The sequence below is a fragment of the Callithrix jacchus genome, chromosome 3 (assembly GCF_049354715.1).
Source record: "Callithrix jacchus isolate 240 chromosome 3, calJac240_pri, whole genome shotgun sequence".
In the NCBI taxonomy this organism is placed as follows: Eukaryota; Metazoa; Chordata; class Mammalia; order Primates; family Cebidae; genus Callithrix; species Callithrix jacchus.
This window is the reverse complement of record NC_133504.1, coordinates 142,460,421-142,479,063: the sequence shown is the minus strand read 5'-3', so window position 1 is coordinate 142,479,063 and position 18,643 is coordinate 142,460,421. Positions and strand designations below refer to the sequence as shown.

The 18,643-nt window shown below is 43.4% G+C and overlaps 1 protein-coding gene across 4 annotated transcripts in view; it reads left to right on the top strand.

Moving 5' to 3' along the window:
• The window catches only part of PDGFRA (platelet derived growth factor receptor alpha), a 63,722-nt gene extending 45,283 nt beyond the window's left edge, over positions 1 to 18,439 (top strand). For 3 of the 4 annotated variants that reach the window (XM_008993286.5, XM_008993285.5, XM_017970041.4), the window contains exons 16-23: positions 1,512 to 1,678; positions 6,475 to 6,590; positions 6,938 to 7,060; positions 9,105 to 9,216; positions 10,470 to 10,569; positions 10,682 to 10,787; positions 12,335 to 12,576; positions 15,311 to 18,439. In XM_008993286.5, coding sequence (XP_008991534.3) covers positions 1,512 to 1,678; positions 6,475 to 6,590; positions 6,938 to 7,060; positions 9,105 to 9,216; positions 10,470 to 10,569; positions 10,682 to 10,787; positions 12,335 to 12,576; positions 15,311 to 15,458 — 1,114 coding nt within the window. In that variant the 3' untranslated portion in view covers positions 15,459 to 18,439. 4 annotated transcript variants of the gene reach the window in all.
• The last annotated feature ends 204 nt before the right edge of the window (positions 18,440 to 18,643 follow it).

Below are 18,643 nucleotides of genomic sequence, written 5' to 3'. Positions count from 1 at the left end.
CATGTGATCTACTTAGGACCTATAAAATGAGCTCTGGCCAGGGATGCTTGAGTTCTGGAACCTTGTGAGAACTCTCTGTGGATCTCCAAGCTCGAGGTCCTTGCTGAACCTGAACCTATAAATTACACCAATGATAGTGATCCCCAATGTAGAAACTTAAAAGTGGCTGTAAACAGCTCTGTAGATAGGAAGTTCTATAAGATCAGAAAGTACAATGAATTCACTTCATAACAAATAACTTGGTGGACACCAAATGGATGCTAAATCGATTGGGTAGAAGGAATTGTATGCCCAAGCCACATGGCCACATGGTTCCAAGCCTTGTGAGTTGAAAAACTGAGAAAGAATGACAGACTCAATGTAGTGAATTCTTCAAACTTCAAGTGTAATGGACCTATAGGGCCATGGGAGTGCAGACCCACTGTCTTAGGTGTAGCTCTTCAAGATGTGCATGCTCCTGCTGAAGATGTGCAGGGAATTGGCTCTGAAAACAAGTGAGTGATAGTTATCATGGCAGCTGACATTTGTGGAGTCCTTTGTATATGCCAGGTGCCATGACAAATATTCCCCTCGTCTTTCCCATCTTTGTCAATGGGATTCATTCTACATCTTCTGAAAAGTGCTTCCTTGATCCCCAGATTGAGTCATTTTCCTTACACGCTATTGAAACATTTCTTCCTTCACAGCACATCTGAGTTTGAGTTGATCTGTATATTTGTTTTGTTTTGTTTTTTAACATTTCTTTTCTTTCCCTATTTAAAAAAATTTTTATTTCCATAGGTTTTTGGGGAACAGGTGGTATTTGATCACATGAGTAAATTCTTTAGTGGTGATTTGTGAGATTTTGGTGCACCTGTCACTTGAGTAGTCTACATTTCACCCTGTATGTAGTCTTTTCTCCCTACCCCCTCGACCTTTTCCCCCTGAGTCCACAAGTCCATTGCGTCATTCTATGCCTTTGCATCCTCATAGCTTAGCTCCCGCGTAGGAGTGAGAATATACGATGTTTGGTTTTCCATTCCTGAGTTACTTCACTTAGAATAATAGTCTCCAATCCCATCCTGGTTGCTGTGAATGCTATTAATTCATAACTTTTTTTTGACTGAGTAGTATTCCATCATATATATATATATACCCCATTGTTTCTTTGTCCACTCCTTGACTGATGGGCTTTGGGGTTGGTTCCACATTTTCGCAATTGTGAATTGTGCTGCTATAAACACAGGTGTGCAAGTATCTTTCATATAATGACTTCCTTTCCTCTGGGTAGATACCCAGTAGTGGGATTGCTATGATCCATGTATTTGTGTGATTATTTGATTAATGGTCATCTCCTTGACTAGATCACCTCATGTGAAGCATGTGAATTGGTTTTGCTTTCACCCAGTTAGCTCCTCTGCCTACCTCAGTACCTGGCACATTGTAGGTCCCCCCAAATCATTATCTACTGCAAGTGGAATGACCACTTCAGAAGGGCACCCTGGGTAAGATTTCTCTTTCTGTGTTTACAGCTATGTTATTTTGTCTTTTGAAAACAATGGTGACTACATGGACATGAAGCAAGCTGATACTACACAGTATGTCCCCATGCTGGAAAGGAAAGAAGTTTCTAAATATTCCGACATCCAGAGATCACTCTATGATCGTCCAGCCTCATATAAGAAGAAATCTATGTTAGGTAAAAGTGTCTATACTCCCTTTGGGTGTTGGTACTGTCCAGTGGTTTAATTTGATGCTTAAAGTATTCAGGGGGAAGTGTAGAGGAATGATAAGTGAACCTGGCAGCCCACGTGGTCTCTAAATGCAGGTCTGCACAACCAGTTCTGTGACATGTTTCCAGGTTTGTGGCCTGTAAATTGAAAAGAATAAAAGCAGACAATGTAACAAATTTTGTAAACTTTAAATGTAATACTTCTAAAGAATTTTCCTGGTATGTTCCTGCGGTAAACATTTTTTAAAAAAGAATTATTTATTCTGATATAATGAATTTCCTTTTTTGTTGCTAACATTTTTTTTTGTTTTTTTACAAAAATATGGTGCTTGATTTGTTTTTTCAATGCCCTTACTTGGCAGAATTACAAGTTGGCAGTTTTATGTTGGTTCCTCACGCTGTTTTTTTCCCTTAAAAGTTTTAGAAGTAACCTTTGCTTTTTCTTTTCCTAACATTCAATTTGTGATGGAAGTGAAGAGTAAATAATTTGCAGTTGTATTTTCTGGACAAGTGTTTCTGTTGAATGTTCTCTGAAGGTAGGTCTAACTGTTTTTCAAGCACACAAATATGTGGCAGGGTGAAATTGATTTATAAACTCCAGGGAGTCTAGCTAATGCCTAGACCAGATGGACCACTTCACATCTGCTCAGGGTGGCCCCTCCAGACCCCTGGACTTCTCGCAGACTTGGAGTTGGAAGTCTGACATTGGCTTGTCCTGTGAGCTTGTCTTTTTGGGTGTGAGCCCTCCGATTAGTCAATGCAAAAAAGTGTTGAGCTGCCGTGGACATTGTTTTGGAAATTATTGTTGTGCTCTGAATGTTTTCAGGGTTCTTAAGTGAAAGGTACAATCCATTTAAAACAGAATGTGCTTGTTTTGCAAAGCTCAGTACACAATAATATTTTCCATTTCTGCAGTTCCAAGTTCCATTCACCTGTCATTGCCAAATGGGTGAACTTCCAAACGCTTTTAAAAGATTAGCCAGTGACAGTTATCCGAACCAGTGCTTCCTCTCCCCTCCCATATTGTTAAAAATAGTTTACATTGCTTCCCAGTCTGGGCTGGTGGACTTGGCATGAGATGTCAGAGGAACCCTGAGTCATCCTTAGGCCCAAGCCCTGTTGGCAGGCAGACCACTGCTTTCTGGCCTTCTGTGGCTAGCTGAAAAAAATGTGAATGGCTGGAGCTACTCTTCACTTGCCTGAACATTTTTTCAAAAAGAATTGAGAACTTCTGGATTAAATTGCCTTCTTCCTCGAAAACGCTGGGACCCTTCCAGATGGGATTAACTGGGGAAAGTGGACAAGTTACAGACAAAGAAACTCAAAGCAAAGTAATTGGCACTGATCTCTAAGATGCTATCACATGTGATTGGTGGTTGATTTTATTAACAAACTATAAGCAAAGTACTAAGAAGGTGGCTTTTAAAGGAAAATAAAGCAATTCCCAGAGCTGTTTTTTCATGTAGCTTGTATGTGTGCTCCATATATGTTCTCATGGAAGATTTTAATGTGTGTATGTATGTGTATGTGTATTTTAAAGGTGGCTGAGAAGATTTGCTAACTGTGGTTGAAAAAAAAATTTAGGAGGCAAACAAAAAAATTTTGTGTGAGATTGGTCTTTGTGGCTATCTGTGTGTGTGTTTTGTGTGTGTGTGTATGTTTGTGTGTAGTTTAGGCTGTACTTGCATTGATATAAAGAAACATTTGAGAGTGAGTAATTTATAAGGGAAAGAGATTTAATTAGCTCATGGTTCTGCAGGCTTTACAGGAATCATGGTGCTGGTAGATCTGCTCAGCTTCCCGGGAGGCTTCATGAAGCTTCCAATCATGGCAGAAGGCAAAGGGGTACAAGCACATCACATGACCAGAGTAAGAGCAAGCGAGAGAGAGAGAAAGAGAGGTGTCACACACTTTTAAACAGCCAGATATTACAAGAAGTCACTTACTATTGCAATGACAGCACTGAAAGGATGGTGCTAAATCATTCATAAGAAATCTATCCCCACAATCCAGTCACCTCCCCCCAGTCCCCACCTCCGATACTGGAGATTATAATTCAACATGAGATTTGGGCAGAGACACATATTCAAACTATATTACATTGACCCTGGACCCTCCCACATCTCATGCCCTTCTCACATTTCAAAATGCAATCATCCCTCCTCAATAATCCCCTCAAATCTTAACTCATTCTGGCATGAACTCAAAGTCCAAAGTTTTATCTGACACTAGGCAAGTCCCTTCCACCCGTGAGCCTGTAAAATAAAAAAACAAGTTATTTACTTCCAAGATACAATGAGGTTATAGACATTGGGTCAACACTCCTATTCCCAAAGAGATAAATTGGCCAAAAGAAAGGGGCTACAAGCCCCACACTTGTTCAGAACCCAGAACCCAGCAGGGCTTAAAGCTCTAAATAATCTCCATTGACTCCATATCCCATATCCAGTGCAAGGGATGGAACTCTTGGGAGGGGTGGAATTCCCTGTGGCTTTGCAGGGTTTAGCCCCTGCAGCTGCTCTCAGGGGCTGGTGTTGAGTGCCTGTTGTTTTTCTGGGTGCAGAGTGCAAGCTGATGGTGAATCTGTCATTCTTGGAGGATGGTGGCCCTTCCCTCATAGCTCCACTAGGCAGTGCCCCAGTGGAGACTTTGTGTGGGGCCTCCAACCCCACATTTCCCCTCTGCACTGCCTTACTAGTGGTTCTCTGTGAGGGCTCCACTCCTGCAGTATGCTTCTGCCTGGACACCCTGGCAGAACATCATCTGAAATCTAGGCAGAGGCTCTCAAGCCTCAACTCTTGCATTCTGTGCACCCACAGGCTCAACACCATGTGGAAGCTGCCCAGGCTGTCACTGGCTGACAGCCCAAGCTGCACCTGGGCTCCTTTGAACCATGACTGGAGCTGGAGTCACAGGGATGCAGGGAGCAGTTTCTTGAGTCTGCACAGGGCAGTGGGCCCTTGGCCTGGCCCATGAAACCATTCTTCCCTCCGAGGTCTCTGGACCTGTGATGGGAGGGGCTGCCATGAAGGTCTCCGAAATGGCTTCAAGGCCTTTTCCCCATTGTCTTTGCAATTAGCCTTTGCTTCCCTTTTAGTTATACAGATTTCTCTAGCAAGTGGTTGCTCAGCAGTCCTCTTTAATTCTCTCCCCCAAAAGCTTTTTCTTTCTCTGTCACATGGCCAAGCTGTAAATTTTCCAACTTTTATCCTCTGCTTCCTTTTACTATTTTTTTTTAAGAGATGGGGTCTCACAGTGTTGTCCAGGCTAGTTCAAACTCCTGACTCAAGCAGTCCTTCCACCTCAGCCTCCCAAAGTGCTGCGATTACATGTGTGAGCCACTGCACCCAGCCTCTGCTTCTCTTTTAAATATAAATTTCAACTTCAAGTCATTTCTTTGCTTCTGCATCTGAGTGTAGGCTATTGGAATAAACCAGGCCATATCTTGAACCCTTAGCTGCTTAGAAATTTCTTCCACCAGATACCCTATGTCATCACTCTCAAGTTAAAATTTCCACATATTCCTAGGACATGGACACAGTGCAGCCAAGTTCTTTGCCGAGGCTTAACAAGGGTGACCTTTACTCCAGTTCCCAGTAAGTTCTTCATTTTCATCTGAGACCTTGGCAGCCTGGATTTCATTGTCCATATAACTATCAGCATTTTGGTCACAACCATTTATCCAGTCTCTAAGAAGTTCCAAACTTTCCTTCATCTTTCTACCTTCTTCTGAGCCCTCCATACTCTTCTGAGCTCTGCCTGTTACCCAATTATCTTTATAGCAATGCCCCATTTCTTGATACCAATTTTCTCTATTAGGCTGTTTTTGCTTTGCTGTAAATACCTGAGACTGGGTAATTTTTAAAGAAAAGAGTGTTCATTGGTGCACAGTTCTGCAGGTTATCAGGTTCTGCAGACATCTGCTTCTGGGGAGGCCTCAGGAAGCTTCCACTCATGGCGGAAGGTAAAGGGGGAGCAGGCACATCATATGGCCAGAGCAGAAGTGAGTGAGAGAGAGAGAGAGAGAGAGAGAGAGAGGTGCCACACAGTTTTAAACAGACAGATTTTGCAAGGATAGAACCAAGTGGATGGTGCTAAATCATTCATGAGAAATTCAACCCCATGATCCAGTCACCTCCCACCAGGCCCCACCACCAATACTGGGGATTGCAATTCAACATGATATGTGGATGGGGACATATATCCAAACTATATTATTGTGTGTGTGTGTTTGTGCACATAATTTTTTTTTAACCAGATATATGGTTGTGTGTATATATCTCTTTTCTTTTCTTTTTTCTTTGTTTTTGAGATGGAGTCTTGCTCTGTCACCCAGGTTGGAGTGCCATGGTGCGATCTCGGCTTACTGCAACCTCTACCTCCCTGGTTCAAGTAATTCCCCTGCCTCAGCCTCCCAGGTAGCTGGGATTACAGGTGCAAGCCACCACGCTCATCTAATTTTTTGTATTTTTAGTAGAGACAAGGTTTCACCATGTTGGCCAGACTGGTCTCGAACTCCTGACCTCAGTCAACCTGCCTGCCTCGGCCTCCCAAAGTGCTGGAATTACAGGGATGAGCCACCATGACTGGCCTATATATCTCTTTTCTAAGATAGAACTTTTACATAGTGATACCTGTGAGGTCTAAACATTCTATGAGAAAATTAAGAAAATATTTTTGGATATGTTCTTAGGGCAAGCCTCTGCAACCTGGTGATTTCTTGCTGCCTGCCAGTACCAATACATTTAATTTCTTTTTTGTAGACTCAGAAGTCAAAAACCTCCTTTCAGATGATAACTCTGAAGGCCTCACTTTGTTGGATTTGTTGAGCTTCACCTATCAAGTTGCCCGAGGAATGGAGTTTTTGGCTTCAAAAAATGTAAGTTCAAGGAACACAGACATTTTTAGACTCAGCCACAGAGTTCAGAGTGAGCGGAGTATGGAAGGAGATGCTAGGAGATAGATATCGGAAAGGCCATTAAATACAGGGGCCTCTCACTTACCTGTGTCTCTCCTTCATCCCCTATGCAGGGCAGGGAGTCCAACATCATCAGGCGTCCACTCTTCTCTATAGCTTTCTCTCTGTTGGCAGTGGGTGGAGTGAGAACCTGGGGGAAGGCCAGTCCTTTATGTCCAGGCAGGCAGCTCCAAGTGCCACCATGCAGGGGTGATGCTGTCTAGTCACAGATGGCTTGACCCTGAGTCATTTCCTCCTTTTCCATGCAGTGTGTCCACCGGGATCTGGCTGCTCGCAACGTCCTCCTGGCACAAGGAAAAATTGTGAAGATCTGTGACTTCGGCCTGGCCAGAGACATCATGCATGACTCGAACTACGTGTCAAAAGGCAGTGTACGTCCTCTCTTCCCTCACTGGGCATGCGCACCCTCCTTCACTTTAATATCTGAAGTCAGGTGTTGCTTCTAGACATTCAGTGCCTGTTTTTTAAAACATCAGTAGACTACAAGGGGTCAGTACACAGCCGTGGCAGCAGATTGCCCAGGTGTGAGTGCTAGCTCCACCCCGTACTTGATTTGGATTCGGGGCTAGATACTCGACTGTTCTGCCCCTACTATAGTAGGAAGTGATAATAGTAGCTATTTGTTGCGTTGATGTGGGGATTACATCAGTGAATTCATGTGAAGTGCTTAGGACAGTGCCTGGCATATAGAAACAGCACTCAATAACTGTCAGCTATCTTATTTATTTATTTATTTTCTGTTGTTTTGGAGATAGTCTCACTCCTACCCAGACTGGAGTGCAGTGGTGCAATCTTGGCTCACTGCAAACTTCCACCTCCCAGGTTGAAGTGATTCTCCTGCCTTAGCCTCCCGAGTAGCTGGGATTACAGGCAGGCACCACCATACTCAGCTAATTTTTGTATTTTTATTAGAGACAGGCTTTTGCCATGTTGCTCAGGCTGGTCTCGAACTCCTGGCCTCAAGTGACCCACTCACCTCAGCCTCCCAAAATACTGGGATAATAGGTGTGAGCCACTGCGCCTGGCAACTGTTAGCTATTAATATGTCAATTGCTGGCCAGGCGCAGTGGCTCACTATAATCCCAGCACTTTGGGAGGTTGAGGCAGGTGGATCACAAGGTCAAGAGATCAAGACCATCCTGGTCAACATGGTGAAAAACCCTGTCTCTACTAAAAATACAAAAATTAGCTGGAAACGGTGGCATGCGCCTGTAGTCCCAGCTACTAGGGAGGCTGAGGCAGGAGAATTGCTTGAACCCAGGAGGGGGAGGTTGCGGTGAGCTGAGATCACACCATTGCACTCCAGCCTGGGTAACAAGAGCAAAACTCCGTCTCAAAAAAAAAAAAAAATGTCAATTTCCTTTATTCATGGATGAGCATGCATTCCCAAGGTCTCTAGATTTTAAGCTTTTATCACATTTTCAAAAGGCATCTGTGATCCCTTAAATGTTAAAACCCTTTGGGTTTATATATCTTGGAGGCAGAGTTTCCTTAAAGATAGTCATTTTGTTGTTTACTTGAGCTGTTCTGCCTGTGCCTTCCGCTTCTCAGCAGATGACACAGCTTGGGATACATCTGCTGCCTGTAGGTACAATTCCAAATCACCTCACTGCACTGGATGTGAGATAGCTCACTGCAACTGCTGCTTCCACCCAGGGAAAGACCTGGGCCTGTGTCCATGCTGGCTGTGATTCATGTACTCATGTGGCTGTGACTTGAAGCTAGGGCCTCTTCCTACACAACTTTAAACACTTGGAACAAATCACTAGACTTTGGTGGAGCTAATTTCCCACTTGTATGAATTTCTTATTTCTCCAGAAATCATAGAGGATTGAAGGATGGTATGTGGCTACTTTATGTATCTGTTTCAGTTTATAAAGTAGCCATTTGTAGGCTCTTTTGTGAAGCTGGTCCAACCTTCAGTATAAGTACTTATACTGAAGGTTGGACCAGCTTCACAAAAGAGCCTACAAATGTCAACTGAACGTCCGGCTCTCTGTAGTGGTGGAAAATTACTATCTATTTATTAGACCTCCAAGGCTGTAACCAGCTCATACATCACTGGATCTGTTCTTAATTTTGTTCGCAGGAATACCTAAAAATAGGAAACAGTTCCATTCAGGGCTTACACCTTTTGAGTGAAAATTCAGGATTAATGTTTTTGGATATTATTCCTTTGGAAGGCGTAAAAGGCAATATTGACCATTCATAATTTATCCAGTATTCATTGAGCACCTACTACGTGCCAGGCACTGAGAGTTCAGCAATGAACGAAACACATCTAAGAGACACTCCCATGGGACAGGATAATTAGCACAAGTTACTAAGAGTCCAGGGGGAACTCTTTTCCATTTCCACTGCTGTAGATCATTAGTGAGTAGATGTGGATTTAACTCCCTTCCTCCCTCTTTGCAGACCTTTCTGCCTGTGAAGTGGATGGCTCCTGAGAGCATCTTTGACAACCTCTACACCACACTGAGTGACGTCTGGTCTTATGGCATTCTGCTCTGGGAGATCTTTTCCCTTGGTATGGGCCTGACATCTCTGTTTGTTTGGACTGTTCTGAAACACCCTGGAAGGGAAATGTGTTCTTTCAAGCTTCAGGATATATGTTAAGATAACCAGATGTGAACCTAGGACGCAGCAGCCATCTCACACCACACGTTGTGCCTTATCGTGTCTGAGATGGGCCCTTGCAGATGGAGATGGGGTCTTTGATGGGGGTTGTGTCTGACTCCTGGCCTCTGCCTCCTCTCCCCTGGGCTGTGCCAGAGTGACTTCCTCCCACTGGAAGTGGCCCCAGTGACATTCACGTCCCAGCTGCTTTTTCATTTTGGGCTTTGGGTCACCTGTGGAGAGTGGGCCCTCCCTCACCTGGTGGTGATTGATGCTCAGGTGAAAAGGGGTACGTGGAGGGCAGGGCTCCCATTCTTGGTTGTCATTGGCCAGTCATTGGTCAGTCCCCAGGTACTAAGCAATCCAGGTGCCCTGGGCTGCCCAGGTGAGGTCCCTAAGAGAAGGATGAGCCACAACCCTGACCTCTGGATGGTTCATCTGGGGAAATGAGACATAGGCACTTAGTGATAAAGAGTGTGGTGCTGATTTAAAATTGTAATTCAAGTCTTGAGTAAAGAGAAAGGAGTCCCAGAATAGTGTGGGAAGGCTCAGAGAAAGAACCGAATGTGACCTGGCCTTGGCTTTGAAAGTGTGAAATGTTTCATAAATTTATCTGTGATCAGGATGTGACAGTAAAGTGTGTTTTCCTGCCCCCTCTCCTTTTTCATCCTAGTTCTCCCTCTGTGCATGATCACAATGCACCACCCCCCAGTGGCTTAATGGAGTCTCGAGTTCCCCTAAAAGCAGAGAATTATATAGATGTTTCAGGCCCACGATTTGACTTTTGCTTTAGCTATCTGAGCATACCTGATGAAAAAGTCTCTCTGGGTTTTAATGATTCAGAATTTCTCCTTGCTTTTCTAGTTTGTCTGTGTTGATCCAATAGTCAAACACATTGAAAAACCCTTAAATGCTTGTTTCTAAAGATGTGGAATTTTTGTGATGGTGCCTGGACTTGACTAACCTGGAGTCCTAGTTAAATTTAAGATTTGAGCTGGTCTGTGAAGTCAAGGAAATGATGACACTGAATTTTCTTGAAAAAATCAGTGCTTCAAAGCTTTAGGATGTGAACGGTTTTCTAACAGTGCTCTATCACGCCAAGTGATAAATAAATAAATGCACTGAGCATTTATTAGTCCTGGTGTTTTATTGTCTGGCTTTTAGGTGGCACCCCTTACCCCGGCATGATGGTGGATTCTACTTTCTATAATAAGATCAAGAGTGGGTACCGGATGGCCAAGCCTGACCACGCTACCAGTGAAGTGTGAGCTCTCTTCCCATCCCGGGGGCCTGTGTTTACAATCTGTGGGGCTAGTGGGAGGAAGGTGCCCTGAGACTTCCCCCTGTGCCCACTCTTGAGTTCTGTGCCACTCCAGCTACGAGATCATGGTGAAATGCTGGAACAGCGAGCCGGAGAAGAGACCCTCCTTTTACCACCTGAGTGAGATTGTGGAGAATCTGCTGCCTGGACAATATAAAAAGGTGTGTCTGGATCTATTACAGTGGGTTGAAAGGTCTGGATAAAGCTGAAAGTTATGCCAGTGGGCAGTGCTGTTTGGCAGTTCTAGAGGAATATTTTCAAAAGAGGCAAAAGATTGTGTGATCCAGTGGCTGGGCTTCGTGGCGGTGCTCCACAGGACCCTAGTAGCAATGATGAATGAACACCCTCCCCTTGCCTGGGGCTCTCCTTTCATCTTAAATGTGCAGCACCTGTAAGCACTGTATTCTCCAGATGTTTGAGTATCAGAAGCTAATGTGCAGTTAGGAGTCTCGGGGCATCCATGGACATTAAATCGCTAATTTGAATACGCTTAAATCCATGTGAAATTAGCTTTTACCAGCTGACTGGAAGCAACAACCTCAACTGTTATCTGTGGCTACAGCTGGTTTTTTGTGGAATAGGAAGCATTGTTCAAAGGAACAAATGTAATTTCATGGAACAAAGCAGGATATGTAAATGAATGGAACAACTTTCTGCTGAGGCATTGAGAAGAAAACTCAGACATAACCTCAGTTTCTGAGACTCAGATTAGTCCCTGCGTGGATGTATTATACTTATCATGTCTCCTCCTTCTTCTCAAGGAGGAACAGCGTTAGGAGATTGTGTGCTGAATTGGAAGTTAAATACTTCTGTCTATTAATTATCTCACTGCCCACTCACTGCAACTTTCACAGGTGAGGCGGCAGTGAGGAAATTAACCCTCGGTTGGTCAAAGATGCTCTGATTGGTGGAAATGTGTTGGTGGGAAGAGATTGAAACTATTGTTGAAAGTAGGGTCTTTTGACATCCAATGTTAGACCTCTCCAATGTTCAGGGATCATGAAGGCTTTGGGTATTATCCACCCAATGGAAGTCCTCACTGCCTCTCTGGGACCCATCCAAGCCCTGGAGAGGTGATGTGATGGGGACCAGAAGGGTTCTTGCTGGTCCTGGGTGGGGATGGGGAGGGGTCATGGTTTGTCGCTACTGACTTGGAGAAGGGGCTGTTGGTATCTTTTTTTTTTCTTTTTTGAGACAGTCTCACTCTGTCACCCAGGCTGGAGTGCAGTGATGGGATCTTGTCTCACTGCAACCTCAACCTGCCAGGTTCAAGCAATTCTTTTGCCTCAGCCTCCTGAGTAGCTGGGCTTACCGGGCACACACCACCATGCCTGGCTAATTTTTTTGTTTTGTTTTTTTTTTTAGTAGAGGCGGGTTTCATCATGTTGGTCAGGCTGGTGTCAAACTCCTGACCTCACGATCCACCTGCCTTGGTCTCCCAAAGTGCTGGGATTATAGGTGTGAGCCACCGCACCCAGCCAATGGGGCTGTTGGTGTCTTAGGACCTGCTGGCAGAAGCTCTTTACAATTGGTTGCCCCTTCTTCATGTCCTATTTCTCTGACATGACTCTCCTTCAACTAAGTCCCACATCTTCCAGGTAGTTTGGAAACATGCAGCATTAAATAATAGTAAGTTCTGAGTGTCTCTATCCATTTTTGAGGTTTGGTCATTAACACTTGATTCAGTATGTTCAATGACTGTTTATAGAGTTATGAAAAAATTCACCTGGACTTCCTGAAGAGTGACCATCCTGCCGTGGCACGCATGCGTGTGGACTCAGACAATGCGTACATTGGTGTCACCTACAAAAACGAGGAAGATAAGCTGAAGGACTGGGAGGGTGGCCTGGATGAGCAGAGGCTGAGCGCTGACAGTGGCTACATCATTCCTCTGCCTGACATCGACCCTGTCCCTGAGGAGGAGGACCTGGGCAAGAGGAACAGACACAGGTAGCAGTGGGGGCAGCCTCAGTGTCTCACCTTTCCCCTCCCCCACAGGCCCTAAAGGAGAGGACCCATTGCACCCGATAATGATGCACTTCTGGGTGGTGAGTCTGTACTCGGGAGCAAGTTGCAGAATCCCCAGGACATCTGTGTGGTTTTGAAAATGCTTCCCAGATAATTCTGATATGTTCCCCCTGGGGCTGGGGGAGGGGCGTGTGAGTTGTGGGGAGGGAGACATGCTTCCCTGGTGGAAAATCTTTGAGCTAAGTTCTTAGGTAATTGACCAAATTGATACAGAGCTGTGATTATTGCGATCCTATGAGCCTCTCCTGTCTTAAATAGTCATTGAACTAGAGAAAAAGTGGACGGCTGGGCGTGGAGGCTCATGCCTATAATCCCAGCACTTTGGGAGGCCAAGGCGGGTGGATCATGAGGTCAAGAGATCGAGACCATCCTGGTCAACATGGTGAAACCCCGTCTCTACTAAAAATACAAAAATTAGCTGGGCATGGTGGTGCAGCCTGTAATCCCAGCTACTCGGGAGGCTGAGGCAGGAGAATTGCTTGAACCCAGGAGGTGGAGGTTGCGGTGAGCCGAGATTGTGCCACTGCACTCCAGTCTGGGTAACAACAGTGAAACTCCGTCTCAAAAAAAAAAAAAGAGAAAAAGTGGAGAGAGGCAGGACCGGGTCCTTTGATGCTATACCTTACCTGTGAACTGGAATCACCTGCAGAGATTTAAAAACTGCTGATATACAAGTGTCACCCAAAACAACAAATTGGAATCTCTGGGGGTGGTGGCCAACTGCTCCCTGGCTGATTTGTTTCTGCTTTCTTTTAAATGTTGTATTATGGAAAGTTTCTAACATGTGTACAATTCACATAGAATAGTGAGCTGTTTGGTATCCGTCACCCAGGTTCAGTAAGTATGCAGTCTGCCAGCCTGGATGCAGGCATGGCCAGTCTGTCTCTCCTCAGCCTCCTCTGGATTGTTTGGAAGCAAATCCTAGGCACCGTATCATTTTGCCCATAAGTATTCCAGTGTGTGTCTCTTAAAGATAAGAGCTCCATTTTAAAGATTAATAACATTATTTAAAAAGTTGTTAAAAATAACTACCATGCCATCATCTCACCCAAAACAGGGACAATAGATTGTTAAGGCATCAGATAGCCAGTTAAAATTCAAATTATCTCACAAATATTATCATACTCCATTAAAAAGTGAGCAGAGGACATGAGCAGACACTTTTCAAAAGAAGACATCTGTGCAGCCAACAAACATGAAAAAACGGTCAACATCATTGATCATTAGATCAAATCAGAACCATGATGAGATACCATCTCACAGCAGTCAGAATGGTTATTATTAAAAAGTCAAAAAATAACAGGTGCTGATGAGGTTGTGGAGAACAGGGAACGCTTAGGCACTGCTCATTGGAGTGCAAATTAGTTCAGCTACTGTGGAAAGCAGTGTGGTGATTTCTCAAAGAACTTAAAGCAGAATTACCATTCCACCCAGCAATCCCATTATTGAGTATATAACCAGAGAAATAGAAATCGTTCTACCACAAAAACATGCATACATATGCTCAGTGCAGCACTATTCACAATCACAGAGACATGGCATCAACCCAAACGCCCATTGACAGTAGACTGCATAAAGAAAATGTGGTACTTATACACCACGGACTGCTATGCGTCAATAAAGAAGGACGAGATCTGAGATACCATATCCCACCCGTCAGAGTGGCTGTTATTTAAAAGTCAAAAAACAGCAGATGCTGGTGAGGTTGTGGAGAAAAACGCTTTACAACGTTGGTTGGAGTGTAAATCAGTTCAACCGTTGTGGAAGACAGTGTGGCGATTCGTCGAAGACCTAGAGGCAGAAATGCTGTTTGACCCTTTAATCCCATTACCGGGTATATATCCAAAGGAATATAAATAATTCTATTATAAAGATACATGCATGTGTATGTTCACTGCAGCACTATTTCGGTTGTAAAAGGGCTCTGCTTCTAAGTAAAGTTAGAAAGTCACATTGAAATAAATAACATGAGACAGGTGCCTAGAAGTTTTCTAGGGCGACAGCAGGCTGAGCTGAAGAATTTGATACACCAGGAATTGAACTTTCTCAGTTGAAGTTAAGTAAGTGACATCACGCAGCTAGTAAGTGATGGGACCATTCCAGACCGAAGACTTTTTGACGCCAGAAGTCCCCTTTCAACCACTGCTGTGGTACATAAGGAGGCCTTCAAGATGTGGGGGGCACTGGCTGTCAAGAGAGAGGGAAAGAGGCCATTCCAGGTGAGTGGCAGGAGATCCTAAGAACACAGTTTGGATCTCAGGAGGCTTCCGGGAGAGAACCTGACAGGCCTGGCTGCAACTTGCAGCTGACTTCACCCCCCTGCTCTGCCTTCCTGGGCCTTTGGATCAGGCATTGCTTATTTTCTCTTCCACTAGGACTGAGTAGGGAAGGTAGACATTGTTGCAGCTGCTCAGCAACTTCGATGAAAGACCCGGCAGAAAAGCAGGAAAGCTGAAGTGTAAAAATGACAGGTGGACCTTGGTTTTCCATGTGGCCTAGCACAGCATGTCAGGCCAGGGCAGAATCTTGCCATACTCTGCAGCCCAATTTTGAATGCGGAAGGCTTTCCTTTGTCTCTGGGGATGGGGGACACACTCTAGTTCTAGTTCTGTGCAGGAGAAGCTTTGTAACCTTTTCTCTTCTCTCCCTCCTCCAGCTCACAGACCTCTGAAGAGAGTGCCATTGAGACAGGTTCCAGCAGTTCGACCTTCATCAAGAGAGAGGATGAGACCATCGAAGACATCGACATGATGGACGACATCGGCATAGACTCTTCAGACCTGGTGGAAGACAGCTTCCTGTAACTGACAACTCGAGGGGTTCCTTTCACTTCTGGGGCCACCTCTGGATCCCATTCAGAAAACCACTTTATTGCAATGCAGAGGTTGAGAGGAGGACTTGGTTGATGTTTAAAGAGAAGTTCCCAGCCAAGGGCCTCGGGGAGCCTTCTACATATGAACGAATGGGATATTTTGAAATGAACGTTTTCCAGCATTGCCTCTTGTAATGCCTCAGTAGCATCTCAGTGGTGTGTGAAATTTGGAGATAGATGAACAAGGGAATAATAGGCCACAGAAGGTGAACTTTGTATTTCAAGGGCATTGGTGAGAGTCCAGTGGACACAATTTATACAGCGACAAAACTTCAGCATTGTAATTATGTAAATAACTCTAACCAAGGCTGTGTTAGTAGATTGTATTAACTGTCTTCTTTGGACTTCTGACGAGACCACTCAATCCATCCATGTACTTCCCTCTTGAAACCTGATATCAGCTGCTGTTGAACTTTTTTGTGAAGTGCATGAAAAACCACTTTTGAACCCTAAAAGGTACTGGTACTATATATTTTACTATTTTTTTTTTTCTAGCGTTAAAAGAGATCAAGAATAATAATTAACCAACCTTGTTTCATAGATTTGGGTCATTTAGAAGGCTGACAACTCATTTTCGTATTGTAATCTACATTTATAATAATACTACTGTTATCAGTAATGCTAAATGTGTAATATGTAACATGATTTCCCTCCAGAGAAAGCACAATTTTAAAAAATCCTTACTAAGTAGGTGACAAGTTTGACAGTTTTTGACATTTATATTAAATAACATGTTTCTCTGTAAAGTACGGTAATAGCTTTAGTGAATTAAATTTAGCTGAGCATAGAGAACAAAGTAAAAGTAGTGTTGTCCAGGAAGTCAGAGTTTTTAACTGTACTGAATAGGTTCCCCCGTCCATGGTACTAAAAACAATTAACTGCCCTCTGAAATAATGGGATTAGAAACAAACAAAACTCTTAAGTCCTAAAAGTTCTCCATGTAGAGCCATAAACCTGTGCTGAACATGATTTCTCATGTATATTACCCAATGGAAAATATAATGATCAGCAAAAAGACTGGATTTGCAGAGGCCTTTTTCTTCTTCTTCTTCTTCATGCCTGGTGAAAGCTTCAGCGAATCCCAGTCTATATATTTTTTGAATCTGTGAACCTGAAAAGGGTCAGAATGATGCCTAGACATCAGCCTCCTTCTTCCACCCTTGACCCAAAAAAGAAAGAGTTTGAAACTCGAGACCATAAAGGTATTGTTTAGTAGAGGCTGCATATGCATTAGCCTGGATCCTCAGTTCTTGAATGTGAGCGGCAGCCAGAATCGCTAGATGCTGGGTTTTCATCCCTGAGATTCTGAAGTATGAAGTCTGGGCGAAGCCAGAATCTCTGTTTCTAAACTCCCTGGCTGTTTTGATCGGCCAGTTTTCAGAAACACCGACTTAAGTTTCAGGAAGTTGCCATGGGAAACAAATAATTTGAACTTTAGAACAGGGTTGGAATTCAACCACACAGGAAGCCTACTATTTAAATCCTTGGCTCCAGGTCAGTGACATTTAATGCCATCTAGCTAGCAATTGTGACCCTTAATTTAACTTTCCAGTCTTAGCTGAGGCTAAGAAAGCTAAAGTTTGGTTTTGGCAGGTTTTCCAAAAGTAGATGCTACTTCCCACTGTATGGGGGAGCTGAACTTGCCCCGTCTCCCATCTCCCACCTCCTTCTCCGTTCCCCACCAAGGAAAGGCATGTACAAAAATGATGCAATTCAGTGTTCCAAGTCTCTATGTAACCAGCTCAGTGTTTGGTGAAAAAAAGAAAATAAGTTTTACCGATAATTTGGGTTTAGATGGGAGGAGGAATTGTCACGTCTTATCCACACTGTCAAACAGGTTGGTGTGGGTTCATTGGCATTCTTTGCAACTGCTTAATTGCTGATACCATATGAATGAAACATGGGCTGTGATTACTGCAATCACTGTATGTGCTATCGGCAGGTGATGCTTTGGAAGATGCAGAAGCAATAACAAAGCACTTGACTACTGGTGTAATCTCAATGCAAGCCCCAACTTTCCTAACCACCTTTTTCATAGTAAGTGCAAAGACTGAGCCAGATTGGCCAATTAAAAAGGAAAACCTGACTAGGTTCTGTAGAGCCAGTTAGACTTGAAATACATTTGTGTTTCTAGAATCACAGCTCAAGCATTCTGTTTATCGCTCACTCATCCTTGCATAGCCTTATTTTGTTGGTGCTTTGCATTTTGATATGGCCATGAGCTTGCATGACATGAGGCGGGATGAAACTTCTCAGACCAGCAGTTTCCAGTCCTAACAAATGCTCCCACCTGAATTTGTATATGACTGCATTTTGTGTGTGTGTGTGTGTGTGTGTGTTTTCAGCAAATTACAGATTTGTTTCCTTTTTGGCCTCCTGCAAAGTCTCCAGAAGAAAATTTGCCAAACTTTCCTACTTTCTAATTTTATGATGACAATCAAAGCTGGCCTGAGAAACACAATTTGTGACTTTTTAAAGGATCAATGATGTCCTTAAAATGTGGTCTGCCAATCTGTACAAAATGGTCCTATTTTTGTGAAGAGGGACGTACGATAAAATGATGTTATACATCAATATGTATATATGTATTTCTATATAGACTTGGAGAATACTGCCAAAACATTTATGACAAGCTGTATCACTGCCTTTGTTTATATTTTTTTAACTGTGATAATCCCCACAGGCACATTAACTGTTGCACTTTTGAATGTCCAAAATTTATATTTTAGAAATAATAAAGAGAAAAATGCTTAACATGTTCCCAAAACAGCAATGTGGTGAATGTGTGAAGAACTAACTTGATAGGGTCTACCGATACAAAATGTATTACAAATGCCCCTGTTCATGTTTTTGTTTTAAAACGTGTAAATGAAGATCTTTATATTTCAATAAATGATATATAATTTAAAGTTATACTAAGGTGCCAGCATTTTTGTTTTTAGTTTAATCATAAGAATTAAAGCAATTCTGTTCAATTTACTTTCTTAGCGACATTTGTAGGACTCTATATTAGGCTTTTAAAATGTTTTTTTGAGACAGAATTTTGCTCTTGTCATCCAGGCTGGGGTGCAATGGTGTAATCTCAGCTGACTGCAACTTCCACCTCCCAGGTTCAAG